The sequence below is a fragment of the Puntigrus tetrazona genome, chromosome 20, assembly GCF_018831695.1.
Source record: "Puntigrus tetrazona isolate hp1 chromosome 20, ASM1883169v1, whole genome shotgun sequence".
NCBI lineage: Eukaryota > Metazoa > Chordata > Actinopteri > Cypriniformes > Cyprinidae > Puntigrus > Puntigrus tetrazona.
The window spans coordinates 2,598,616-2,626,420 of record NC_056718.1 but is presented as its reverse complement, the minus strand read 5'-3'; the positions used below and the strand labels follow the sequence as shown (position 1 = coordinate 2,626,420).

Sequence of the window (27,805 nt, the reverse complement as noted above, 5' to 3'; positions counted from 1 at the left end):
CACCGGAGGGAACCCTCTCCTGAATACTAACATTCAGAACTGCATTTCCCATAATGCCCTTACCCTAGACTGATTACCTGCCCAGGTGTACCTCATTAGACCAGCTATTTAAGCTGTGCTCAGACTCGCTCTCGTTGTGATGTCTTATCCTTGCCATGGCTGGTTATTCTGAGTGCCGCTACAGTTCCACTGTCTTGGACTGTTTATCGTATCTCTGTTTGTTTGCTGCCTGCCTGTTGACCCCGACCTTGATTATATCTGCCTCAACCTTCGCTTGACTCTGGTTACGATTCTGCCTTTGCCATTTGACACCCCTGTCATTGTTGTCGATCTCCTGCCTGTCTGACCATTCTTAATAAAGAGATAGCAAATGGATCTGACTGTCTCTGACTCACACTTACAATGGTCATACTGTGGTAAATTTTATAATGGATTTTAATATTTTGAGACAAATTTTCAATAAATGGTCAATGACGGTGAATAAAATGTATAAATAAAATAAATGTAAATTACAAGAAAACCATAGAACAAAAGTTTTTTTTTGCTATTATGATCATTAAGCTATAAAACCCCTCTCGTATGGCAAATATGGCAACTATGTTGATAGTTCATGTTTGGTTGTTTCTTTATTGCAGGTATGTGCACGAGGTTTCTTCTTGAGTGAGCAGGCAACATGTCTTTCCTGTAACTGCAAAGGCCATGCTGACAGCTGCGAGGACATTACTGGGATATGCAGAGTAAATTTCAAACTCTTATAACCATCTGTCTTTTTTAAACATTATTCCATTACATCATACCTATATATTCTCAAAATGTAAACAATACCATATGGAAGACATTTTTATGTACACACCAGTCTCATACGGTGATCCTCACAATGGGCGTAATATGCAAACTCATTGTAAATTCAAATTGTCAAGCAGGTTTAGAGAAGAAAGACATCTACAAAAGCAAAACATCAATCAGTGAATCAGTGCATGAATCTTAACAATGGTGACAATCAAAAGCTTCCTGCTGAAATGCATGCTGGGTATCTAGTCTCTGTGTAGCGAATGCACTTTGACCTCAGATTAGTCACATCGAGGGCGCTGTGAGGTTACAATTTTAGCTCATTGTAATCTCACATTGTGACCACATCACAAGTATCCTGTGAGCTCATGTTGACATCACTAGGAGATTGAATTGTCGACTGGGAATAAAACTGTGTCCATTTTCTGGTTCCTCACACCCTGATCCAGTATTAAAGGCAACATACAACCATAAAAAATTCCACAACAGATGCTATAATGCTAACATGCTATAGTCTTACTTTAAGACATGATTCGTGATTCATGATTAGACAACCTTACATTTTAAATTATAAATATTTGTAATAAACAAATGTAAATGCTTTAACAAAAACAAGCTTCAGAAGTACTAAACAGAAATTCTTCTATGTGTTGGATGCACATATGTAAGGGCTCTTCAGTCCCTGGAACAAACTCTCAGTGTTTATCATTACAGGCAAATTGAAGGCAGACATTTGTAATTTAATTTTCGTTGGAATTAAAGTGTGCACCAGCCCTCCAGGACTGGAGTAAAAGAGCTCTGACATATGGTATTGATAGAGATGAATATTTCTGCCAGTGTAACCAGCCAGTGTTTTATAATGTTTTGCTGAAATGCACCCTTTTCTGTTTCAGGAATGTCAGGACCACACTGTTGGAGATTTCTGTGAGCAATGTGAAGATAGATATTTACCCATTTTTCTTCCTGACGGTACCTTTGTGTGTAGACCATGTGCCTGCCCACTGTCGCTGGAATCTAACAAGTGAGTCCAGACTTGAGCTCTGACTAAACAAAGCATTCTGACACAAACCATAACAGCAACGTGACGAAAAACTGATGACTTTTGTTAAATGTTTAATGCATTAAACAAACAAAGGAACAATTTTTAATTATTAATGTTGTTACTTGTGCAACTGCATCTGGTCTACATTTTAAGCAAGCATTACATGTTTGGTTGCAGTCCAGAAACCTCCAAGTGGGAGGGCTTTATGCCACAAGTAAGTGGAAACCCTCCAGCAGTTAACTACATAGATGCAGTGATAGAAAGACAAAACAAATAGAAACCTTTAAGGGAAAAAACAACTTTTAAAACATGATGTGAAGATTTTCTTGTTCTTTACTGTCAGGGTCCATTTCCAACTCAAAGATGTCTTTTAGTAAAAACAATTTTGTTGTCTAATGCACAAAGTCACGTGACTGTTTACAAGCCAAAGGCACAGGACCAAGAATCTCAAAACTGTCAGTTTAGACCTGGCATGTACAGCAGTGGTATCCAGCGCTCGGCACCCACCGTGCTGTACATTTTGTATGTGTCTCTTATCTGACACACTTAGTTAAAATCACCCGAAGAGTAGATGATCTGATTCAGGAGTGTTAAATAAGAGATACATACAAAACGTGCAAAGCTGTGGGTCCTGAGGACTGGAGCTGAGAACCACTGGTACACAGTATTTAAATGAACAATGTATACTCTTTCTCCGTGTTACCTGCACTGTGATGTCTGCCAGATGAAAGACTTTGTATCACAAGCTGCCATAGTTCTTGCCTAAGCTCATCAACCTCAACGATAAAAAGCTTCAAATGTCAGTATAGGAACTGGTCCTTAAATGCCTTGATTGCCTCAGGTGTCTGTTGTTTGGAATTACCTTTTTTTTTAACCTATGCTTACTTGCGCAAGAATAGTGTGATTATTTCCAATAATCAGAGTAAGGACTTCATCGATATATGATGTTTACATGTCAAGAGCAAAGCTCTTCACTCTGCAATTTCCATATTCTTAATATTCGCTAACAATTGTGGTTAATTTTATTACTGTCATATTCACATATCCCACTGGAAAGATTGCAGGTGCATTACTATTCTCTGTTTTATTTTATTTTACATCTAACGCAAAACACTTTTGCATGGTAGCCTTCCCATGGTGTTTCTGCGCCATAAAAATTAGATGGCCATTTGTTTGCCTACACTCCCGTCGGGTTCTACTCACCATTTTTGGATTAGGGTAAAGAACTAGTGGTGAACTGTTTTCCTGCAGAAATGCAATGTAATGCTTTGCAGCCATTGTTTCTTATCTGTTTATTATCACAGATTATGATTAGGCTATAATGAAAAAGGTTTTTTTTTTGTTAAGTGGTAGTCTAATTTGGCTTTCAATAGATATATTTATCATGTCTCAACCTTAAAGTTTCAGTTCATTTATGTTAAGCATTTCTGTTCTAGACAAGACTGCAGAAAGTGCATCATGTTTGTTTTATTTTATAAATATTATGAGTGTACACACTCATGACCCTTTACAGTTCTGAATGATGTAGTATTGCTCTTATCAGAAATGTTTTTTTTCCACAAAAAATTTAAGTGATTGCATTAGTGCCTCCATGTCCTGCAGACTTTAGCTTCCACTCTCTGCACAAACTTGGATATATCATATACCAATGCGCATGTAATATAATAGCACAGATCATATAACTTATATTTAACAAAAATATTAAAAAACTTATATTAAACAAAAATACTCTAAAAGTTTTTCTACATTAACTGGTCACAGTAGCAATACTGGGATTAAAGTGTTTACATAACTGAATATTTCAATTAAATTGAGCACACGCCACCTATGTTAATGCGATTAAGCTCATAATCGCAGCAAGCATAATCAAGTTATTTAAATTGAAGCATTGCGTTTACATTATGTATCAATCAATCAGTCATTTTTATTTATATAGCACTTTTAACAACACAGGTTGTATCAAAGCACTTAACAGTATAAAGTAGAAGAAGAAAAAAATAGGGATGTATAATGACGAGATTGAACAATTTGTTTTTAAATGCAGAGACGGTCTCTGTAATCAATTTGACGATAATTGCTAGAAGTTAAGTGTCCCCAACCAAGCAAGCCAGAGGCGACAGCGGCAAGGAACCAAAACCCCATCCATACAGAATTGAGAAAAAAAAAACATTGGGAGAAACCAGGTTCAGTTGGGGCCAGTTCTCCTCTGGCCGGACGCCCAGCACTTAACCCCCATATCAATTTTAAACGCAGCTTTGCCAGATGTGTAAATGACTTAGTGTGTGTGTGTGCATCAGGATCTGGTGATCGGTCCACAGAGCGCATCCAGGTGTTCTGGTCTCTGATGAACATAATCTCTGGGTGCTGATCTACCATCTAGTCTGAATACAAACTGAGAAACAGAATAAGAAAAAAACAATACTAATATTAGCGTAGATGCCATTCTTTTTACAATGTCACAAGTACATTGTGTTTTATGAGTTTTATGTTTTTTTATGTTCCTGGTTTCAGCTGATTTAATAAAAAAAAGCCTAAAAATTAACAGATTTAATACTTTTTTAATATTTCAATACTTTTTGGAGTAAATAAGAATGTCATTAAGATGCCTGATGGTGTTATGAAAGCAGTCTTCCATTCCTCTTGTCTAATGTGGATCAAATTACAGTATAATCACTGCAAAGATTTTAATAAAGATGGGGGCTCCTTTCCACCAATATGGTTCGTTCCTGCCCCCAAGGAACTGTCTGCAAATCCCAAAAAATTTAGTTGTGAGGTCATAAGTGCATGAGCTTTCCTGCATCAGAAAGAAGAAACTTGTTCTGCAGCTTGCCAATGTGGATTCAAAATGGTTTCAAATATGGATGTTTACTAAACTTTACCAAAATTGCAGGATGATGTGGTTTTTTTTTGTTTTGTGTGTGTTCTCAGCTTTGCAACTCACTGTGATAAGAGAGGTAGTTTTCTGAGATGCGTTTGCCAGGAAGGGCATGCTGGTCACTACTGTGAAAGGTTGGTTCTCAGCAAACAAAAAGCATGTCATATGTAGTTTTGCAGTTTGTATGTTTAATTATGTTATCTTAATTATGTTTTCCTTTTCATACCACTAAGATGTGCTCCAGGTTTCTATGGCAATCCAATGGAGGTGGGCAATTCCTGCAAAAAGTGTGACTGTAATAGCAACTCTGACCCAAACCTTATCTTCAATGAGTGCAATAATGTGACTGGCCAGTGTCTGAACTGTTGGGGTAACACCAGTGGTGACAACTGTGAAAGATGTGCACCAGGTTTCTATGGAGATGCCATCAGTGCCAAAGACTGTAGGGGTAGGTGCCAGCAACAGTACAATACTTTGCTGACCATGTGAAAAGTTATTTGGTAATATCTGTATCACAGGGACGTATACATAGCGCAATTTCTAAAGTTGTAAACTACTTTTTAAATATTTTTATGCTAATATACCCATGACTCTGACCAATTGTGGCTTAGTGTTACTCGAACCTAGCAGTTACATTATATATTTCATTAGATTATTTATTTTGTTAAATATCAGTGGTATATAAATGTGAGCTATTCAACGAGCACTAAAGTGTACTTTCAACAGTTGCATTTTAGCACAAAGAAATATACTTTTGTACTGTATATCTTAAGTTGGACTTCAGCACTACTTTGAGCACAAAAAAGTTCCAATTTAGCAGAAAATATTGTAAAACAAAAATACAATGGCATTTTTATTAAGTACAAAACAAGCATTTGTAGAATGCTTAGTATGAAATACAGTAAATGTACTTCAAATACATTTTAGTATATATTTTTTCACTGTGGTAAAAGTAAAACTTTTGCTAACGTTTCCATGTTTTTATGTTAAGATATAAAAATAAAGATAGTAGGTCTGTCTATCAGGTTGTTGTTGAAACAGTCTTGTTTGAGCATTTTTCATGATTTACAAGCTATCTGTCTTGTTCTCTGAGTTCAACAGTGCAGCAGCAAGTATGTGAGGCTTTTGGCAGCGAGATGCATTGCAGGCTGATTTGCTAAAAGATTTGCTTGCTGATTTGCTTGTCAAATCAGGGCTGACCTATGTAAATATGGAGTATTATGATGATTGTAGTTCTAGTGATCTACAGTGGTAAGACTTCAAAAATGCATGCAATTATGCTTCTGTAGCAGTATCAAATAAAAAAACCAACCATAGATAATCCCTTCCAAAACTAACATCACTAGTTTATTTGATGTTGCTGGGTTCGTTAGATTGTTCTAAATATGCTGGATTTTCTGTTAGATTGTTTTAAGGTCTCTCTCCTTGTTTTTCAGAGTGTCAGTGCGATAAGTGTGGTACTGCATCATGTGATGACAGGACAGGTGTTTGTCACTGTAAGCCTGGAGTCACAGGTCACCTGTGTGACAGATGTGAGGTATAGATATTCATAGCCCAGTCAAGGAAATGTATGGCCAAGAAATTGCATGTAGTGTATGCTCAAATAAGCACATTTAATAATTTTTTGATAGAGGTTTTGATAATGTTTTTGCTTATAAAGGAGGGTTATTCTGGATTTGGCAGCTGTTTGGGTTGCCGTCGTTGTGAGTGTGCCTCTGCCGCTCTTCGTGCAACCTGCCACCCTCTTACACACAGCTGCCAGTGCCGCCCAGGGGCTGGAGGACGGTACTGCGAGCGCTGCCTGCCAGGATTTTGGGATTACAGTCCATCCGGCTGCAAGAGTGAGTCTGAGCGATCTCACTGCATATGGCATAATTCACTGCTGGAGCAGGTTCAGCATATTTCAGTGACTGTTCTATTTTGCAAGAATTACAATTCTGAAATTCTATATTAGGTTGTTTTAAACTGGATTATAGACAAAACAAAAAAAAGGCAATTCCAAAAGTTAAGTAGTACGGTTTCAAAAGACTTATTTGGACAGATCTAAATGCGATTTTGGCAAAACTTTGCAAACTCAGATTCCAGATTTTCAAATAGCTGAATCCCAGGCAAATATTGTCCTATCCTATTTGTCATGCATCATTGAAAAGCTTAAATCAGAAATGGACCCTTATACAAGTTTTGTGGTCTAGGGTCACATAAAATGAAAGTGCCCAACGGATCAGCAATGAAAACTTCACTGCAATGGTTTTAAGTAATTTAAACAACACAGTAGTTGCTGTTTTCTTTCCGCTTTACTGCAATACTTACATTTGGCTTGTGAATTTGGTGGGAGAATGCAGATGGTCACTATTCATCATCCTTGTCCCAAGCACATCAGTTGAACAGCTGTTCTCACAACCCACCATTCATAATTTCGTTAAGGGATCAACACACCCACACAGTCACTTGGCCACCTGCACATAAGAACAGGCATTTACATTTATGATGTATTTTCTATGACATCATCATCATCTTCCTCTTAACATACCAACGTGTTTGGGGATATTATCTACCATATTTTTTTGTTGGGGAAAATACTACTGACATAAGATGTTTGCATATATTGAATGTATCGTGATTTCATTCAAAATATCAGTAAAAACATCATCATCATCACTCTGATTTTACATAAGTTCAAGAATCAGTATTAAGTGTTAAGCCACTGCTAAATGACGTGCCTGCATCTTTTTCTTTTTCAATAATCCATTGCTCTCGGAATGTCACTACTCCTGTTTCATAACAATTTTAACCGTCCTTTTGTTTGTCATCAAGGTTGCTTAGGGTGTTTTATTTTGTGTTAATGTATAATAAAATGTGTACTGTGTGTTTTTGTTTATCAGAATGTGATTGTCCAGAGGAGAACTGTGACATGCACACAGGAGAGTGTCTACCTGAGGCCTCGAAAATCAGCGAGTGTAATATCGGTGAGTTCAATGATACAAGACAAAAAAATCAAATATGTTAATATTAAAATAAAAAAAAAAGAAAATGATAGAGAATTAGCAGAACATCATAGAGCCATATTAAAAATATGATAAATTATAAAACTCACCACCTCCCAGACTGTGATGCGTGTATCTGGAGTCTGATTGGAGATATTCGTCAGTCCAACAAAACTCTGGACCAAGTGAAGAACAGCGTGCTGAACATTTCTACAGGAGCTGCTGCCAACGACAGATTAAAGTACTACAACTACACTGCACACAGACTACAGGTAACTGCATAGAAACAGCACACAGTTGAATGTACAGAAATGTACATCCAGAGGATTTTTAATAAATACTGCTTTGCTGTCACTGTGTTGTAACAGGATCAGTTTTTAGGCTGGAAAAATAAGTATGCAGTGATGAGAGCAGACACGGGGCGTCTGGAGGAAGAAACACAAACACTGCTTATTGACATGGAGCTGGTTTCAGATGAGGTGCCTCTCATTCCAGCACTTTCTGATTTCATTTATTACTTTATTCTGAAATTCCTTAAAGGTGAAGTGTGTCATTTCTGTGCTACCTGCATCACCAATCACGCCTACTTCAAACTCATGCCAACCTCGACAATGATGTGGCCAATTAAACAAACATAGCGTTACAGAATTGGTATTGGTTCGGCAAAAACCAAACAATTCCAAACCATCTGCGTTTAAGCCGTATGATAACATTGTCATGAACTTAGGGAATGACCACTAAAATGTTTTAAAAAACAAGAATTGTAAATGCATAGCAGTATAAAAATAGGACCAAAAGCCACATCTACATTCAGACTATAAAACAACATATACATACTTTAAAGTGAAACTGTAACCGTGCTCAAAGCTGAATGTGTAATGATTGGTAAAATGCATGTGGAGAGAGACCACCAGACACCAGAGAAAGAACAATGGAAATGCAATAGCTATAAATACTAAAGGGCTGACAAAGGGAAATAAGACAAGTATGCAGACAATAAGAGTCTACATAGGGAAACAGGAAACGGTAATAAAATTGTGCCTTTGTACAAGACAGATGCACAAAGACATGGGTTGTTTTAAAGGTTGGTATAAAATCTATTTGTGATATTGTAATGTTGCATAGCAAGTAATCCAACATGGGTGCAGCAAGGTACTTAGACAAGGGTAGAGAGTAACCATCATAGACATTCAACAATTGACAAACTACGAGGGATTCACAAGACCTATTTGTACTGAGAGCTGAGGCAATGAACTAATCAGTAACCAGGGCTGGTTCAATGAGTGTCCATGACAACAAGCAGAGCAGTAACAAGGCAAATTAGGGACATAAAACTACAGGCTAGAAATCCTTGGACTCAGATCTAAAAGAGACGTTAGCCATGCAATCTATGTTACTGTAACAGGGGCTTTGAGGAAAGCTTCTAGACTTCTAGAGGAAAGTTAAAATAAAGCAAGCATACACAGGCCGATGTAACTTTTTATTGTTAGAGCCAGGTTTCTAAATCCTTAGAAACTATATACAGATCTATATACAGATGAATAGTTCACTGCATATGAAGTTGGCATAAGAGAAAGTGTTTTAACATAGAATTTTCTGAGAATGGTGAAGTGACACACATTTCAGTTGAATAGTATTCTGTATTTATTTCAGTATAATGTTCAGGAGAGCAGAATTGTGCTTTCGTAACAGTGAATCTAATTCAAATTTTTCAGCATCACAATAAAAAAAGAAACCATAACATATACATGTTAATCTGTACAGAACATCATGCATATCAGCATGGCATGGAAAGATTATACTGTTCAGTGATTTGATACAACCTGTGTTGTTAAAAGCACTGAATAAAAATAATTGATTGATTGAGTTGCTTAATGACAGAATTTACCTTTACATTATGACAAAATTTCACATGAAAATAATATTTTATATAACGTTTTATTCCTTTTTGTCTCTTTCCTAATGTTCATATTCTTCTTATTCTGTGTTCACATTATGTCGGAATTACTGTAATTACAAAATGACAAGCTGAGCTGTTCTGCTGAGCTGTTTCTATGGCAATGCTGTATAAAGACAGAAAAAAAAAATTAACATGGCACATCCCAGTCTCTCAGTTTATAAATGCTAAAAACAATGGTATGGAAATGCTGATATGATTATTCTCCTTGCACAACTATCCAGCTTTCCCTCTCCTTGCTTCACTGATTGTTTGCATTTGGGTCAAAAGGGGCTTTCTCATGTTCTTCCAGGTGAAATGAGGTTATGTTTGTTTTATTTTGTCAGGAAGAAACAGTGCAGTTATTGGGAAAACAGGTGGATCAAGACACACTTGATAGCTCCACACTGGCAAATACGCTTATTGCTAACATCTCATCACTCAACAATCTCATTGAAGGTAACATGAAACCTTGTGAACTTTTTTTTGTTTTTGTTGTCTTGGGAATATATACTACCTGAAAAAAAGCTGTCTGTTTCTTTCTTTAGTACATGGAGCAGATTCTTCTCAGAGATTTGCCAACTGCCGTACATTATTATGGCACAAATTAAGTCCTCCTGATTGCAGTACAATTTAGATTATCAAAGTTGAATCCAGGTGCACTATATAATGTGGTGGTAAATGTTCTGTTTAACGACTGCATATTTTACACCACCTGAATGTGCAAAGAATGTGAAAAATCACTCAGGAATGAATGGATGAATCTTGACAACGCAGTTTGGCTGATGGCATTACAATTACAGCACGATCCCAGGCCTTGACTATTCAGAGCTGTGTGACATGATATGTAACCTGCAAGAATGCTGAAAAATGTTAGATTTTTATTTAGATAAACTTTATTAATCCCCGAAAGGGAAATTTAATTATCATGGCAGTTCAGTAAATTTAAAGAACACCCAGAAATACAACGCAATGCTATGAATACAATATAATATAATACAGTTAAGCTTCTTATATCTTTACAAGCGTTATCTATGTGTATTGCATGTATACATTTCAGATATGATCAGGGATTGGGAATTATATGGTGTCTATCAGGAGTTAGATCCTCAGGTAAAGCTGCAGAAAATAGCAGAAGCTGAGCGAATCTTGGGCTGGATGAGAAATCTGGACCTCTCTTCCAAAGAGCCGCTTGCTACTGATGAGTCCTCTGAGGCCCATGAATGTGAGTTTTTTTTTGTGTCTGTAAACTAAATTCTACTTGTGTGTGTACATGCTCTTATTCAACCTCTGACTTTATGTGTCTGATTGTAGTGCTCCGACGCGTGCGACAATTTGAGAAAACTTTGATGACTACACAGGGGCGTCTGTCGCCTATGCAGGAAGTGCTGGGTCGATTCACCTCCAGACTCTTTCAAGCTCAGGATACCCTCAACAAAGCTGAAGACACACTGCAACAGGCACTCAACAAATACAAGACCAACCAGCTCAAGATACAGAGAAGAGAGGTATCTTCTTTTCCATTTTAGTTTCAGTTGTGGTTGCCACCTCTAGTAGATTTTGTCCTAATTTAAATTGTATTTTTGTGCAATTTTGTGTTAAGTGGCCTAAATAGCATTCAAAATGAGAACAATCATGTCCTTAATTGTAGTATGTAGAAATTTGCATTTAAAAGTTACTCAGATGCTCTACTATTTCTGTTAAAAATTTGAAGTCATTGGGCTTTGGAGGAGGATTTGGATCAGAACTAATAAAGTGTGTTTACAAAATACATAAGACCAAAGGGGTTTGAGTGATTAATAATTATTTTGCCTGGCACTTCAGTCATATACGTTTTCATGTTGTTTTAATGTTTATATTGTGATTATATGTCATAGGAACATTTCTTTCTTTTCTCAGGCACAGCAGCAGCGTCTCAAAGACAACTATGACAATGTCAGTCAAACTTCTATGACTGCCGGTGTAATTATCTCTGAGGCAAACCAGACTGTCCTTGAGGTGGAGGATATGATCACGGTAAAGATTTTTATCAACTTTCTTTACAGCATATATGTAAAATACTGTATGCTAATGTCAACTATAATAAGAGTTTATATTATACATTTTAAATAATACAAATACTGTTCACCAAAGATATTTAGAAGATAAATATTAGAGGCTTTTTCTCTATCTTTGTGCAACTATTTGCAAGTTTATTTACCATTAGTTACCATTTAAAACATTCCAATGAGCTTTTAACTGCTTACATAGCCTAATTTTAATAATGTAATGATACACTATAGCAGCGATTGTCAATACCAGTCCTTGCGAGCCACCGCTCTGCACATTTTTAGTTTCTCTTGTTGCTTCAAACGCATGTTCTGTTCGAACGTATGTGCTCTGCGAAGTGGGCATCACAGGATATTCCACAAGGATTCCAGTTCGAAGCAAACTTACACGTTCCATTCCATTACATACGTGAATTAATGTTCCGAAGTGAAGTAAACTTTAACGAATTTCCCCTGCTTCATGGACTAAAGGGCAATGAACACTGTGTAGTGTCGAAAGATGCATTTCTTTTGACTGAGCTCCATCTGACCTGCAGTGTATACACTTCAAAAGTGCACATTTCTCTAGGTTAACATTTGATTGTGCAGTCATGTAAAGTTGCTAATACTTACATATTTCAGATGAAAAGTCATATTTGAGGCTGGATGTCCTTCTGGTCGATGAGTCACATAGACTAACCTTTAATGATTAGTAATGTGCTCCGTTTGCCTGTGGATTTTTTTTTTCTGCAACTAATTGATTAAAAACATTTTGGTTCACCAAGCCTCTTCTGGTCAACTAACGATTAGTCGAATATTATGGGGCAACCCTACTTCCAATTACATCTTTAAACCTTTATGAATGTATTTATTGATACTGTTGTCTTATTTAATCTGTATGTATAGAATGTGAGAGAACAGCATGCAGAAATCGATGGGGCTCGTGTCTTACTGGAGAAAAAGACAGAGAAGTTGTCTCAGTCAGACAGAGATCTAGTTCTGAGAGCCGAAGCTCATGCTGATGATCTACAAAGACATGCTGATGAACTTCAGTAGTGAGTTTTAAAACAGAACTTACTAATGTTATTTCTCCATTTGTATGATAGACTCTTGTCCTTGAGTGGACAAAATGGCTGTTGCATTATTCCAGCACTCAGATAATAGTTGCTATGGTCTTATTTTTTTTACTTAGCAATTTGAAAGGAAGTGATGCAAATGGACATGTACAGAAAGCCCTGAATGCCTTGAATGTGTATGACCATATCGTCGAAAACATAGATGATGCTAACATCACTGCCCTGACCACTTTCAACATCTCCAGCAGTACTCATGACGTAAGCATACTTTAATATTACTATTTCTCAATGATTAACATTAATGTTTCATAGTATTTGCACAAGAGTCCAAGGTACTTCAAAGAGGAGAATATAATTATTGTGTATCTACAAAAACGGTGAAAAGAATGATTTTTATTTATTAAAAAAACATAAATGTCTTAATAATTCCAAATTTTCGATTGGCTATGTATTGCTGTACAAGGTGGGTAATGTGATTACTTCAAATGTGTTCTGTTATTTCTCTCAGGCTATTGATGTATTAAACTCTCAACTGAATCTTGCGCGCTCTCAGAGTAATGATATCTTCACAGAGGCCTCATCCTTGTACTTTAAGCAGAAAGGTAACTATTCCTAGTTGGAAAAAAACTTGCTTATCTTTTCCATAGACTTGACAATAAAGCATTTACATTCATTTATTTTAGCATGAATTTTAATATTTTAATATTTTAATGCAGAATGTGTGTTGTATTTTGTTTTGCAGATGTTGAATCAATAGTCCTTGACAATAAAAAATACATTGAAGAGACCAATGAAATGATGGAAAGCTCCTCTACAAAAATAGCTAAGATCATTAGTGACATCAATACAATTCATAAAGGCAAGAATAAATGGTTCCATGCCTGCTTATCTTGTACTACCATTTCTGCCTGTCTTGACAACTTTGGTTCTGAATTTGGCAGTTATTATATTTATGCTGTTCTTTTCTAAAGTCAGTAGTGCTGTAGCGTGTCAGTAGGAAATATCAGTTTACATTTACAAACATTAATTTAGCCTTTAATTGTAATAATCCAGTGAGATGGTCGTTAAGAGTTCCAGTCAAGTATAAACCTAGTACAGAGACTGCTCATGTCAGAGTTCCTAATGATTTTCTTGCCAGTAGACCAGTCGTGTTTCTGTGCTAGTATTGCATGTGCATTTTCAGATGTTTGCTTTTTGTGTTAACTCAGATCGTACTCCAAAACGCCTGCAGTTCACTCAAGAAGTGGCTGAGGGCACTCTGAACCGCTCTGCTGAAGTATTGCAGATGGTGACACCAATCTTAAAGAAAGTGAAGGAATGGGATAGCAACATGAAAAATGAGGCGTACTCCGCCGATGCTTTTGACCGCACTGTTCTGTCTGCTGGAGAGGCAGGTATGTCAGCCCTGCTCACCTCCACTCAGCTGAGTAGCAGTACCATTTAAATATCATTTATGCAGCAACAATAGCTTTTGAATGCTCTATTTGTAGAACCATAGACATTTACAGTGTTTGGAATGCTACTAATGTTTACTATACTTAACATCCAGTAGTGGCTAGTCTTTATAGCTAGCAATAGTTTAGCTGTCTTTTAATCCAGAGTTTAATTCAGAGTCCGAGTTTCTTAACCACAATTGAATGTTGCATAGCAACACAACTTAAGCATATTTTTTCATTATAGGAAAACGAGAATACAAAAAGAAAAAAAGAAGAAAAAAAAATCTCACTCTGATAAAACAAATTTTGATTTTAAATTAGAAAAACAATAGAAAAAGAAATAATTTCAAGTAAATTCTGACCATTTTACCCACAATTTTGAGTTTACCACATATATTAATTCTATCCAGTATAACATTGTCATTCTAATTTTCTAATTCTGGCAGCAATTTGGAACAAATGTATTGTGAATGTTGGCCTTTTTCATTGTTGAAGTCATTCAGCATTGTGAAGAGGGTTGCAAATGTTTTTTTTTTTACTTAGTTTGGATATGTTTACTTTATGTGTTTAGTTGAAGACCTGTCAGAGATTGTGCCAGAGCTACTCAGTAAGCTGCGTGTGGTTGAAGAAAAAAAACCTGTTAATAATGTCTCCACAAACATCATGAAAATCAGAGAACTCATTGCACAGGCCCGCAGCGTGGCAAAGAAGGTACGCCAAGCATTACAAATAAACACCATCTTTTACTGATCCACATGTAAAACACAACACATTTTGTCAGTTATGTTCAGACTCTTCACTGAGATTTTAGCCTTTCAGCACATACCTACCCAAAACTGCAGAAAATTAACAATCCAAATGTCTTGTTTCTTATGTTGGAAAGGTTTAGAACATTGTATTGAAGAATTTTTTTGTACTGCAGCATGCTACATATTTAGCAAGGTATAATCATTTGGATGCAAGTGCAAAGACTGACAGAAATATATATATATATATATATATATATATATATATATATATATATATATATATATATATATATATATATATACTACAACAAGAATGCATACCATGTCAATGCCTGTAATTGTAAAAGTTATTTATTTATTTATTTTTCTATAATCACAGGTGCAAGTGTCCATGAAATTTAATGGGCAGTCATCTGTAGAAGTTCATCCCCATTCCAACCTAGATGAGCTAAAGAGCGTCACTTCCATCAGTTTCTACATTAGAGTGGACCCGGACAAAGACCCCATAGAAGATCGTTTTCTACTTTACTTGGGAGACAAGCAAGTAAGCACTAGAGAGAAATGTGATTGAACTGGCATCTTTGACTTTAACTGGAAGAACCAAAATAAACAAAAGTAGCATGCAATACCATGTCTGGAAATATTATTATATTATATTATATATAAAGTAATAAAGTATTCCATATTGTTGTAGTCTGCTATGTTTTCCACAAGCTAGCATTTAGAAACTAGCAGCAAAATAGTTCTATTCCACACCCTCCCCCTTTGTAGTTTAAACCACAAGACATCTGCATCACAAATGTGATGAATTAATAAAAAAGTCTATAATTGTTTAGTATTTATTTATTTTACATGCAAAGCATTATGCTGTTTAATGTTGATTCTACTTTTCTCTGTGTCTAGGGACGTAAAGACTACATGGGACTGGCCATAAAGAACGATAATCTGGTGTATGTGTATAATCTGGGAGGAGACGTCGTAGAGATTCCTCTCAGTTCAAAGCCAGTTAGTTCCTGGCCTCCTGTCTTCAATCTTGTTAAAGTGGAGAGGTATAGCAATTGCTTTTATTATATGATAATGCATAATGTTAAGAAAGAGTTCTCAAAGAGTGTTGCCAACTTTTTTCAATGTAACGTAACTAAAGGCGTCTTGAAAAGTCGCTAGATGACTTCATACGACAATAAGCATATCAGTATGTCATATTATCTTGCCTCTCTGTGGTCACATACTGTATTTTAATGTATTCCAATTCAAAATATAATGATTTTCATTTATATATTTAACAGCTCTCCATTACAAAATGTTAATCGAAATTATTTATAATTGAGCTGTCATCTAATTAATCAAATAAGACAATAGACGACAATAGCTGTGCTGTGATTTTGGCTATACTTGTATGCAAAATAGAGATATTTATTTTACCTAAAAGCTCTGCTTCTCTCAACTGCTCTCTGAGGGGTCTGAAAAATCACTAAATCTAGCGACAAAGTTTCTCAATTGGCAATGTTGTTCTCAAAATACAGCTGCCAATTATGGGTGTCAGTATAAATACAATTACAGTACATATTTTCAGCAGTGTTTCATCTGAAGTTTATGGAGCCTGTGGCTGTTTATTTATTTATTTTTTATTTTGTGCTGCACCAAAAATAATACATTTTAAATAACAGAAAACATTACAAACATTGTGGCTGTTGTAGTAAGGCTTGTTAGGTTGGTTTCCACCTTTTCAATATGATTTATTTACTAGTTTGCATGCACTGAAAAAAAGAAAATGTGGCGAAAAAAAAGAACTATAATTTGTTACAAAATTTAGGGTTTTTTTGTCATATTTGTTAGTTAATTAAGTTCTCAAATTTGTGTGAATGTACTAGCCCAAGGAAACTGAATATGTGTATGATTCTTTTACATTAAATGCATGTCAGATACATGCAGATATTTGTACATAGTACTATAATCACTGGATTAACCCTTCGTTCTGGTAGGTTGGGTCGGCATGGTAAAGTGTTCCTGACGGTTCCAAGTCAAGACACTACCGCAGAGCAGAAGTTTATCCAAAAAGGAGAGGCAGATGGGACAGACTCCTTGTTTGATCTTGATCCTAAAGACAATGTTTTCATCGTGGGAGGAGTGCCTCCTGATGTAAAGGTGCAAAAATATTTTTTTTTCTAAGGACAATGTCTCATTGTCTCTGGTAATATACTCTCAGTGAAGTTCTTTTGCATTCTTTGTTTAGGGGTAAAAAGAAGTTTAAAATGCCTTTGCAGTGGTATACTCTTAGTGAACATCCCAAGGCTTCCCACACTGCTCAGAGAGACGTAAAAGCACAAATATAGTATTAAAGAATACTATTATATAGTATTAAACACTTCAATTTTTACTATAAAATAGCTCTGTTGTTTTTTTAAAACTGTGTTTCAAAAAACTGAACAGAAGAAATGAAACAGTAAGAAAATTCACATTAAATGTGAAATACAGTGGAGTACAATGGTAGTGTGAATGTGTTTACCAGCCAAAATTAATTTTTAAATATTTGCTTTGGTAAGCAAAATTTGGTGGTTTCAAAATTCCAAACGAACTAAAACTTTTTAACTCTGGTCAGTTTTTAATAGTCCTCTTTTTAATAGACATTTTGCTAAACTTTAAGTAACTTTGCAACTGTCAACTACCAGTCCATTAGATTTTTAGTAGACTTAATATCTGATAGCACTGTATTTGTTGGTCTGCCAGCAGACATTTCGCTAAATATAAGTAATTTAGCAAATACATTTAAACTTTTTCCAATACCTCTAAGCCTAAGTAAAAGTCTATGAATACTAATGAGAGTGGATTAACACAACAAAGTTTAACCCGGTTAAAGGGTAATTAATGATTACTGTTTTGGTAACAAAATAATCCAATTTAATTCTCCATCATGTTGTTCCAGCTTCCTCCAGCTTTGACTTTGGCTCCTTTTGTTGGTTGCATTGAATTAGAGACTTTGAATAGTGATGTCATCAGTTTGTACAACTTCAAACAACTTCACAAAATGAATGTTGTGGAATCTATGCCTTGTCCCAGGTAAGGAAACCCTTCCTTACATCTCTCCATGCTTTAAACTATAAACAGTGTGTACTGTAGGTGAAGCCTGGGCCAAACAGTTTCATGTGGTCTTATTTGTTAATAGTTTATCTAGCTCAATCAATATTCTCTTATTCCCTTTATGGGTTTTGGTTTGCCATTTAATGTTTTTTGAATATATTTCAGTCTTTTTTAATGTTTGAATACTGTTCATCAAACATGATAGTGTTGTTTGCGGTCTCTTAATTAAAAATTAAAAACTTGATTAAGAAGCAGAAAATTTCACAAATAGATATTTTTAGGTTTCCTTAGCCCAACAAGCAAGCAAAACAGTATTTTATGTATTATGAGATGTTACCCTACTCTAAAAAATCCTTTAAATGCATCAGTAGCTCCATGACTGTGCTTGATATCTTGAAATATAGTTATTGTTGTACATTTTCTTATTGCTAAATGTTAAGCAATTTTTACAGATCACAAAAATGTGCATTTTATGTTTTAATTACATCAAAGGTATATGGTCTGTTTATAAATTGTGATCTGTGTGTTTTCCAGGCATAAGTTGGCCTTCTCTCAAAGTCGTGTGACAAGTTATTTGTTTGACGGCAGTGGCTTTGCTTTAGTCAACAACATTGAAAAAAGAGGCAAAATTGGCATTGTTACTCGGTTTGATATTGAAGTTCGAACTGTTGCCAACAGTGGTATTCTGTTCCTCATGGTTAACGAGGTAATTATAATTTCGTTGTAAATTATTTTGCACATTATCATGTATATCATATCTTTCACTGATATTGGCACACATTGTAAATATGACCAAAATTACAAAATTTTTTGCTTTACTCTTTTTTTTACTCTTTTTTTTTTATTTACAATCTCCCGAAAATATATACAAGACTTATGAAGCACTTCAGCTTACTCACTGAAACACCTATATACTGCACTACAGTATATATGAATGATTTTAATTGAATTATCTCTAATGCATCGTATATTTATTCCACAGGCAAATTTTTTCGTGCTGGAGCTGAAAAATGGGTTTCTCCGTCTGATGTACGACTTTGGTTTTACTAATGGCCCTGTCATCATGGAGAGTAACTTAGCCAAACTCCAGATCAACGATGCTCGATATCATGAGGTAATGCTGTCTTGACGCCACATCCAGGGCATTTATGAAGTCATATTTTTAAACATAATATGGCCACACATTGTAACTTTTAACACCCTATTATTTCTATTTTTTATTATTTTTTTATTTCAGGTGTCTGTAATATATCATCACTCTAAGAAGATCATTTTGCTGGTGGACAGAAGCCATGTGAAGTCCATGGAAAATGAAAAGAAAACTTTACCGTTCTCTGATATATATATTGGAGGAGCTCCTTCTAGCATTCTTCTTTCTAGGTGAGAACCACTGTAGCATATCAATCCTCAGATCGGCGGTAGACTACTCATTTCTAACACTCAAACTAGCCATATGAATAAGCCATAGCCTATGTCTCACAGACCAGAGCTGTCATCCCTAGTGGGACTGAAGGGTTGTGTTAAAGGCTTCCAGTTCCAGAAAAAGGACTTCAATCTTCTGGAGGAGCAGGGAACCATTGGCATCAGCAGTGGCTGTCCTGAGGAATCATTTGTATGTATCAAACATTCCTATAGTCTTAGACTGCATCTGAAATTGCATACTTGTAGGTATTCTTTTAATAAGTATTACTTTGCAATCTCTTAAAAGCCATTTTCTATATGTATGAGTGCCATATAAGTGTAGTCCAGATGTATTACCTTTGCCATGTTGTTATTGTCATATAACCTATATACCAGCACCAGTTGTAGTAACATTGCTGGATTTGTATTGTTTTGCCTGATGCCTTAAATGAGACCTACCTCAATTTTGTTACTTTGTTAACGTGGATAAAAAATGAATTAGTTCAATGAACGCAGTATAATGATTACAGGCTCATATGCACACATTTCCGTCAGTGCTGTATAACTTATTTAACAGATAGCATCATGGGTATTGTAAAGTCTGTGTAATGTAGCTATGTTCTAAATAAATAAATAAAAAAGTTTTAAAAAGAATTCTGTTGTTTACTTCCTGCAGATGTCCCGTAAGGTGTATTTCACGGGTGATGGCTATCTGGGCTCTACAGCTAAAATCTCACCATTCCAGTCTTTTGAAGGAGGACTAAACTTCAGAACACTACAGTCCAATGGGCTCCTGTTCTACCACAGAGATGGGGTACAGTCTTTTTTATCACCTTCTTAGATTTATTTATGTTTTACCCAGTCAAGTCTTGTTCTGTCTCTAATTTCAAAGAAAGCAAAGCCAACCCTAAACCAAACAACAAATACCGCACTTTTCCTCCATATATGAACAGAGTACCTGCTAGTATAGAAACTGTTCTTGCTACTGTATATGATAAAAGGGGTTTGGTTGAATGTATGTTTGGTATAGAGGTTTCCATGATGTTATATCAAGCTAGTCTTTCTCTTTTCAAGCTGGATGAGTTTTCTCTCTCACTGGAGAATGGTGCTGTGGTACTCCAGTCCAAAGGAACCAGAGTCAGATCACAAAAGAAGAATTATAATGATGGACGATCTCATTTCTTAGTTGCCTCAGTCACCAATCAAAAGTAAGTTGCTGACTTTTTTCAACAATTTTGCAACAATACTAACATATTGTCACCCTAGGACATCTTGTCCGATATTCTGTACATTCACACTTTTTTACAGCGTCAGCATTTTCATCCATCTTGTGGATGTAATTTAGATTTTTTTTTGCAGTGTCTTTCTTTAAATTGCTTGTACTGGTAATGACACCCATTTCTCTGCTTGACATGTATATATTTCACATAGTTAACACAATTCTGCTTAATTGTTTACTTTTATTTGTTTTATTATGTTCGTCTTTTGTCATTGTTCAGCCTCAGCAGAGAAATATCCAGCAGTAGTTTTAATTAAAATGATTTGTTTTTATGATGCATCTCATCATCACAATGTATCATTCTAATGAGAAAACAATGGTATTTTTTAAAATATCATATCAACATTCCACATGTTCACAATGAATACTTGTAGGCTATCAGGTGAAGTTCTGAATCTTTAGAATTTCCAATATATATACTCTTGTTTCATCAACTATTTGTTATTCATGATCTCTAGGTATGAACTTGTAATTGATGACAAAGACAAGCAGGAAAAGAAGAAGCAGTCTTCCTCATCTCAGTCAGATAATATTCCAAAGTCTTTCTACTATGGAGGCTCTCCTACGAGTTCCATACAGAATTTCACTGGGTGCATCAGTTACGCATACCTCAGCAGGTAACAAATACAACATACACTCACCAATTGCCCTTTACGAACAAGACTACAATGAACTGACTTCACAGACAATTAATTTATCGAATCCAAATTCTAATAGCAATGACATTTATTGTGTGATGTTTATTTGTTTATTTTTTTTTTTATTTTTGACCTTCACTGAAGGCCATGGATTTTTTTTTCTTCATATGAACAGATTTGAAAACATTTAGCTTTCACTTGCTCACCAGTGAATGTCACTGATCACCACTGAATATCAGAATGTCCAAACAGCTAATAAAAACATTACAATAATCCACAAGTAACTCCACACCACTCCATCTTATTTATTAATTCTTTTTTTTTCATCAAGTCACCTAGACTTGACAAGTTTGTAATCCATAATAATGCTTTCTTCAGTGAAAAAATCCCTTGTTGTCCTCTCTCATCAAAATCTACATTTTCTGTACATCTGTATTTTCTGATTCAGGTTTCACTGTTGAAAGCAATATTATATATAGATGAGAATGGTGAGTGATGTGGATTACTTTTGGATCATTGTGGTGTCTACTGGAGAAGTGTCTACTGATTCTAATGCAGAAACCAACTCACCTATTTGAGATGGCTTAAAGATTACATTTTGAGTACATTTTTAGAGTACATTTTGGCAAATGAAATTTTTGGGTGAACTTTTCCTTTCAGACAGCTCTTAACACAGCTCCCAGTGTACTCAAATGGTCTTGGTCATGTGTGATTCCAAAATGTTATATTCTATAGTGACTTCAGACATATTTAGGCAAGTGTGATATAATGTGTATGTGATGCAGGCAGGATAGAGATATAGAGCCAGAAGACTTCCAACGTTACACAGACACTGTGCAGGTATTGCTCCAGGACTGCCCATTAGAGAGACCCCCTATTGCTCTGCACAAAGACAGCAGAGATTCATCTAGAAGAAGTCCAGGACACTCCCGCAAGGTGAAGCATATCAGCACACACAGAAGCATGAATACACTGCATAATTACACTGTTATACATTTAAACATGTTGTTTCTCAGGTGGGCAGGGATGAGTCTAGCCTGCCACATGGCTTGAAGAACAATCCTTTGGATATTCCGGAGACAGAGGCTGCTTCCTGTTACCTGTCCTCACGTCCTCGAGTGACACGCCACGCTCACCACTATGGCGGATTTGCCCACAGCCGACATGAGTATACAGGCATTGCCAGTGTTATCAGAGATGAGTGAGTATTGTGGGTATAAAGATGGATGACTGAAGTGGAATTAATTCTGAGATAAATTTACCAAAATTTAGTATTTCAACCTTCAAACCGACTCCTGGGTTACTTTTGCTGTATGTTTTGGGTAATTGTCCATTTGTACCATGAAGCACCATCCAATCAACTTTGGTCCATTTGACTGATTCTGCCCAGAAAGCATATCACTGTACACTTCAGAATTCTTCCGGCTGCTTCTGTCCTCTGTCACATCATTTCTAAACACCAGTAACCCAGTGCCACTGGAAGCCATGTACGCTCATGCCATCACTCTGCTCCACCATGTTTCATAGATGATGTTGTATGCTTTGGATCATGAGCTGTTCCAAGCCTTCTCCATACTTTATCTTCCTGTCATTCTGGTATAGTTTGATCCTAATTTCAGCCATCCAAAGAATGCTTTTCCAGAAGTGGTCTGGACCTTTTTAGATGATTCTCGAGCTCGAGTTGAACTCTCTGATAGATAGATAGATAGATGGATGGATAGAATATTGCTTTATAACTCCACTGCAGTCAGCTTTCTGTTTTTCCATAAACTTTCTTTGGCCCTGCACAGACATTGGATTAGTGCACCTGGCAAAACATAACAGTGTTCTTTTATTTTTCCATCTTTTTTAGATCTCACTTTTCTTTGTCATTGAAAACTCAATCAGCATTCGGACTCATCTTCTACCTGGCTGACAAATCTGAGGAGAACTTCATGGCTCTGTTCCTCTCTCATGGAAGGCTGGTATTCACATTCAGCTCGGGCCAGAACCAAGTCAGAATCAGTTCCAAAGAGAAATACAGTAATGGACAGTGGCATGATGTAAGTTAAATCTGATTTCAGTTTGTCCAAGTAAATACGTAACACTCCCCATAGAAAGAGAGAAAAAAAGTGCAGATCACATACTGGCTGCAGAAATTGTGAATTTAAATGTTTTGTTATGTTTTGGTTTGTTCTGTTTTTTGTTTTGTTTTATGTTTATGTTTGATATCACATAAAAAGATATTTCAAAGTTTTCTTTATTTATAGTAGGAAACACTAAATGAAAATCTCAAGTTATGCTTTTTTTAATTCATATGAATGTTTATATCTTTGAGAAAATAAAGATATTTGAAGGCCAAATTACTCTTCAACTTTAGATTGACATTCCACTAAAATTGTCTGTCAAAGTAAGCTTTATATACATCACTTACAGTGTGACAGTTATTGTCAGTGTAAGCGTAATCAAAAAAGGATGAGATGTCATAAAAAGCACTGAGTGGGAGATCCTTGACTGAAATACAGTTGTTTAGAATTGAGAGCACATTTAAATGCGGAGATGTCCAGTTGTTTGACTTGTCAGTCAAACCGAACCAAGTAAAAGAACCTGCTTCCCAAATAAACAGTACTTAATGAATATTTTGCCTATTACAGGAGTGTTTTTGTGACACTTTATTTCTTTCTCTCTTTTTCCTTCAATAGATCATCTTTATCAGAAGTGGAAATACTGGCAGATTGATCATTGACGGTCTTACGGTATTAGAGGACAAAGCTCCAGGCACAAACCTCTCACTGCTTGTCCAAGATCCTCTCTTTGTAGGTGGGGTGCCGCCTGATCAGGCCAAGAAAAACATTCAGGTATTGTGATGTCTCATTAATTGCCCTATTCCCTCAGGTGCTGCAAATCATTCAAATCTAACTTAAGATGAATAATCCATGTAATTATCTTTACAAAATCAACTGAAATTGCGTACAGTCCAGTGAACAAGTGCAGTAGTGCACTAAATATCTCGGCATTAACAGTCTGTCACTGTGAACATCTAGTGTTGTCAGTATTTGAATAGCATGTCCTTTTATTTATTTTAGTGTTATATGCTTAGTCCTGGGTCCTGATCACACAGTTTGGGTTTATTGTGCGATGATGTTAATGAAAATGACGGTTAATGGAATGTATACGTTCTCATTCTTTTCTTACTTCTGTAGAAGATGTTTGTGTCTGGCTTCTCTGGATGTGTGCGAAGTCTCCAGCTGAATGGCCGTTGGCTCACCTCTGCCTCCCACAGTTTTGGGGTCACACCCTGTTATGAGGGCCCCTCTGAACCAGGGACATACTTCACTGAGGAGGGAGGATATGTGTTGCTGGGTAACATGCAATATATCACTACTACTCTCTCTCAAATTCACTTAATTAAATGTTTTAGTGTTGAGAAATGTTAAGATGTTGAGAAGATGGTATTCTCACCATGGCTCACTAAACCTAATGGGTATGTGTTGATTAATTTCTTAGTGACATTAATGTAACAGTTTCATAATTTCAGTAAATAATTTACTAATTTAAATAAAAACAAAAATGTAAGCTATTATTGTAGCTGTAATGTCTTGTGGACTAAGCATAGTTTTGTGAAATATATTATTCAGGAATGGTTATTATGGCTGAATAAAACTAAAATGTAAATAAAAACTAAAAGAAGAGGTTACTTTAAATGTTAACTGAAATAAATTTATAAGCTAGGTGGCAACATTTCCAATTTTGGCAAAACCCATCATTGGAGGTTCCAAGGTTCTCAAGGTTCCATATTTGGTGCTTATTTTGTGAGAGGAGTAATTTAGAAGAAATTTTTGCAAAATTGATAGATATTGTTTTATACTTAGAGAAAGTGGAATCCACTGCTATTCTCACTAAGTAAGCAATAAAGTACTAGAGATGCTGTATCATGAATAAATCATGGCTGAAGGGTGTTGTTAGGCACATTGCAAAGTGGGGTGCCTGCAACCCCTTTATTCACAATACAGCATGGCCTCTGGTACCTTATTGCTTATTTACACAATGAAAAATATTAAAACTAGAAATACATGTATTAAAATGTTACTTTATTGCAAGTTCGTTAAATGCAGTCCTTCCACTGAAAAAAAATGTTCCTGACAGCAACATGGCAAGAGAATGTTCTGAACATGCAGTTCTGAATGGTCATCTGTTCAATGAGGCCAGCAGGAGGTGATCACCCTGTAGTCTTTGTGGCTCCTAATGCCCAAGTATAGTGACGGGAACACTATACTGTCAAAGAGCAGATGTTAAACTGAGGTCCTAAATCTCTTTGGTCATTAAAAATCCCATGACAGTCAACGTAAAGAGTAGGGGTGTAACCCTGTTGTCCTGGCCCTCCACTAGCCTTTATAAATCATGGCCTCCCAATAATCCCCTTCTACTAGATTAGCTGTATCTCGTTCTCCTCTTCACCTGTAGCTGGTGTTTGGGAAGCACACTGACGCCGTGTGCCATTGCATTATCCAAGTGGATGCTGCACACTGGTGGTGTTTGAGGAGAGATCTCCCCCACATGTTTGTAAAGTGCTTTGGGTGTACGGCAAACCAGTACATTTCTATATAAATGCCTCATTAATTAATTAACTAATTCATTTATTCATCTAATGGAGCTTAAATAAAAAAAGAGAATATCAGAGAACAGCTTATCATGTGTTGTATTATTTTTTAAGACCAGATGTGATATTTTCTCTTGCACATAAATCTGCTTATCTTTCAGTCTTTTAATCAAGCAAACTGATTCATATAGACTGATTTGTGTAGTTTGTAAGCGTCATTAAAGTGTAAACTGATCTGCACTAAGGTAGAATTTAACTCTGGTCGCACAAGTCATAAGGACTGTGTCAAGTGTCAAGTGCAACACAATTTTTTTGTTGAGTTTGGTTAGTGCAGTTTTCATATTATATATAATTGCTAATTTATCAAGACAAAGTATGCTTTTGAGCGACATAAAGGCGAGAACCAAACTTACACTAGCCTGCTTAATCCATCTTGGGTTCTCATAGTGGTCTTGTGCAAGAATACCACAGAAAAAAATAACCCAACAAGCAGCCCAACACATAAGTGAAAGCCACAGACAGACAGAGGCTCCTGTGAGAGAAGTGGAATGTGATCTGCCTCTAGTTCACACATCTGATTGGTTGGTGTAGAGGTTGGGGAACATTTAAGCAGTCCTCAAGGTCTTGGGAAATAGAGTTGCAGCTGTTAAATGTGCATAGAGAAATTTCACACGCTAGTGTGGTGGTCATGGGGTTACACATGCGCATAACTCTACTTGGCTCAAGAGGACACAATTCCAGCATGCACAGCTGAATACACAGCAGCTATCAAGAATCAGATGTCTCCTTGTCTAAATGCATTAGCCATTTGCGGTTATAAGAGTATCCAGGGATAATATGCTGACATAAAGTATGTTCTTCTCCTAACGCACAGATGACTCCCTTAATTTTGGCTCAAGATTTAAGATGGCAATCGAGGTGCGCCCTCGTCTGGCGTCAGGAGTGCTACTGCATGTCTTCACCGGAGAGAAGCAATATCTCACCCTGTACATATATCAAAACAAGGTCTAATAAGATTTATTATGATTTATTTTGTGATGTGGGATTCAATTTCAGTTCATAAAAATGTCATTGACTTATGTTTAGTATTGTAGTCAACATATCAAGTATTGTACTTCTTCATAGCATGGCAAAGATTAAATATAATGATTTAATGATTCAGATGTTTTTTTGTGTGCATGAATTTGCCTTCTTGTTTTTTATTAAGAGATATTTAATAAGAACAGTAAAGTCATGTTTAATTTGATGATGTTTCGTAGGTGGTTGTTGCGGTGAATAATGGCATCCATGAGTTCTCCACCTATGTGTCTCCCAGACAAGAAATCTGTGACGGAAACTGGCACAAAATCACAGGTAGAGAGACCTAAAACCCATAAGTTTTTGCTTTTAGAACTGTCACCTCCAAAGAGCATCACTCCTGTATGTTATTGTGTTTTCAAATCATTGAAATTCACAAACTAATTGATTTTATGTTACTTTTTAAAAAGTAATTAATTACAGTGATTAATTACATCATCAATATTGTATTTTAAATTACTAATTGCTCTGTTTGAGAAGTAGTTAATAAGTAATGTAATTACTAAATGCATTTTATAAATTCCGGCTTATTCCTCATAGCAGGTCTTCTTTCAAAAACAAAAAAAAATAGATTTATCTTGATTTTGAGTTTTTTTTGTGTCCTGGTAAGGGTGTTTGCATGCAAATGACTGCAAGTAATGGGCTCAGATATGGGTAGGCCTACCTACCTTTAGTTTTATACTGATTACATAATTAGATAATATTCATTTTGAATTTAAATTTGTTTATTTAATCGAAGACACTTAAGCGTTCAGATATGGGAAAGATGGTACCTCGCTTTTATATGGATTGCATAATCAGATAATATTTGTTTTCGATTTGAAATTGTTAATTTAAAA

The 27,805-nt window shown here is 35.9% G+C and overlaps 1 protein-coding gene across 1 annotated transcript in view; it reads left to right on the top strand.

Moving 5' to 3' along the window:
• The window catches only part of lama4 (laminin, alpha 4), a 35,732-nt gene that overhangs the window by 5,723 nt on the left and 2,204 nt on the right, over window positions 1–27,805 (top strand). Inside the window, exons 2-38 of the mRNA XM_043219999.1 lie at window positions 636–737; window positions 1,683–1,810; window positions 4,760–4,840; window positions 4,940–5,154; window positions 6,143–6,243; window positions 6,367–6,547; window positions 7,589–7,672; window positions 7,811–7,962; window positions 8,059–8,169; window positions 9,974–10,085; window positions 10,687–10,851; window positions 10,941–11,134; window positions 11,526–11,642; window positions 12,560–12,708; window positions 12,846–12,987; window positions 13,238–13,331; window positions 13,472–13,588; window positions 13,938–14,123; window positions 14,737–14,876; window positions 15,294–15,458; window positions 15,818–15,963; window positions 16,897–17,059; window positions 17,838–17,971; window positions 18,527–18,698; window positions 18,975–19,106; window positions 19,230–19,372; window positions 19,475–19,604; window positions 20,070–20,207; window positions 20,468–20,601; window positions 21,131–21,289; window positions 22,096–22,246; window positions 22,327–22,511; window positions 23,163–23,352; window positions 23,992–24,147; window positions 24,493–24,652; window positions 26,764–26,894; window positions 27,149–27,242. Of these exons, the coding sequence (XP_043075934.1) occupies window positions 636–737; window positions 1,683–1,810; window positions 4,760–4,840; window positions 4,940–5,154; window positions 6,143–6,243; window positions 6,367–6,547; window positions 7,589–7,672; window positions 7,811–7,962; window positions 8,059–8,169; window positions 9,974–10,085; window positions 10,687–10,851; window positions 10,941–11,134; window positions 11,526–11,642; window positions 12,560–12,708; window positions 12,846–12,987; window positions 13,238–13,331; window positions 13,472–13,588; window positions 13,938–14,123; window positions 14,737–14,876; window positions 15,294–15,458; window positions 15,818–15,963; window positions 16,897–17,059; window positions 17,838–17,971; window positions 18,527–18,698; window positions 18,975–19,106; window positions 19,230–19,372; window positions 19,475–19,604; window positions 20,070–20,207; window positions 20,468–20,601; window positions 21,131–21,289; window positions 22,096–22,246; window positions 22,327–22,511; window positions 23,163–23,352; window positions 23,992–24,147; window positions 24,493–24,652; window positions 26,764–26,894; window positions 27,149–27,242 (5,254 nt within the window). The remainder of the gene's footprint in view (window positions 1–635; window positions 738–1,682; window positions 1,811–4,759; window positions 4,841–4,939; window positions 5,155–6,142; window positions 6,244–6,366; window positions 6,548–7,588; window positions 7,673–7,810; window positions 7,963–8,058; window positions 8,170–9,973; window positions 10,086–10,686; window positions 10,852–10,940; window positions 11,135–11,525; window positions 11,643–12,559; window positions 12,709–12,845; window positions 12,988–13,237; window positions 13,332–13,471; window positions 13,589–13,937; window positions 14,124–14,736; window positions 14,877–15,293; window positions 15,459–15,817; window positions 15,964–16,896; window positions 17,060–17,837; window positions 17,972–18,526; window positions 18,699–18,974; window positions 19,107–19,229; window positions 19,373–19,474; window positions 19,605–20,069; window positions 20,208–20,467; window positions 20,602–21,130; window positions 21,290–22,095; window positions 22,247–22,326; window positions 22,512–23,162; window positions 23,353–23,991; window positions 24,148–24,492; window positions 24,653–26,763; window positions 26,895–27,148; window positions 27,243–27,805) is intronic.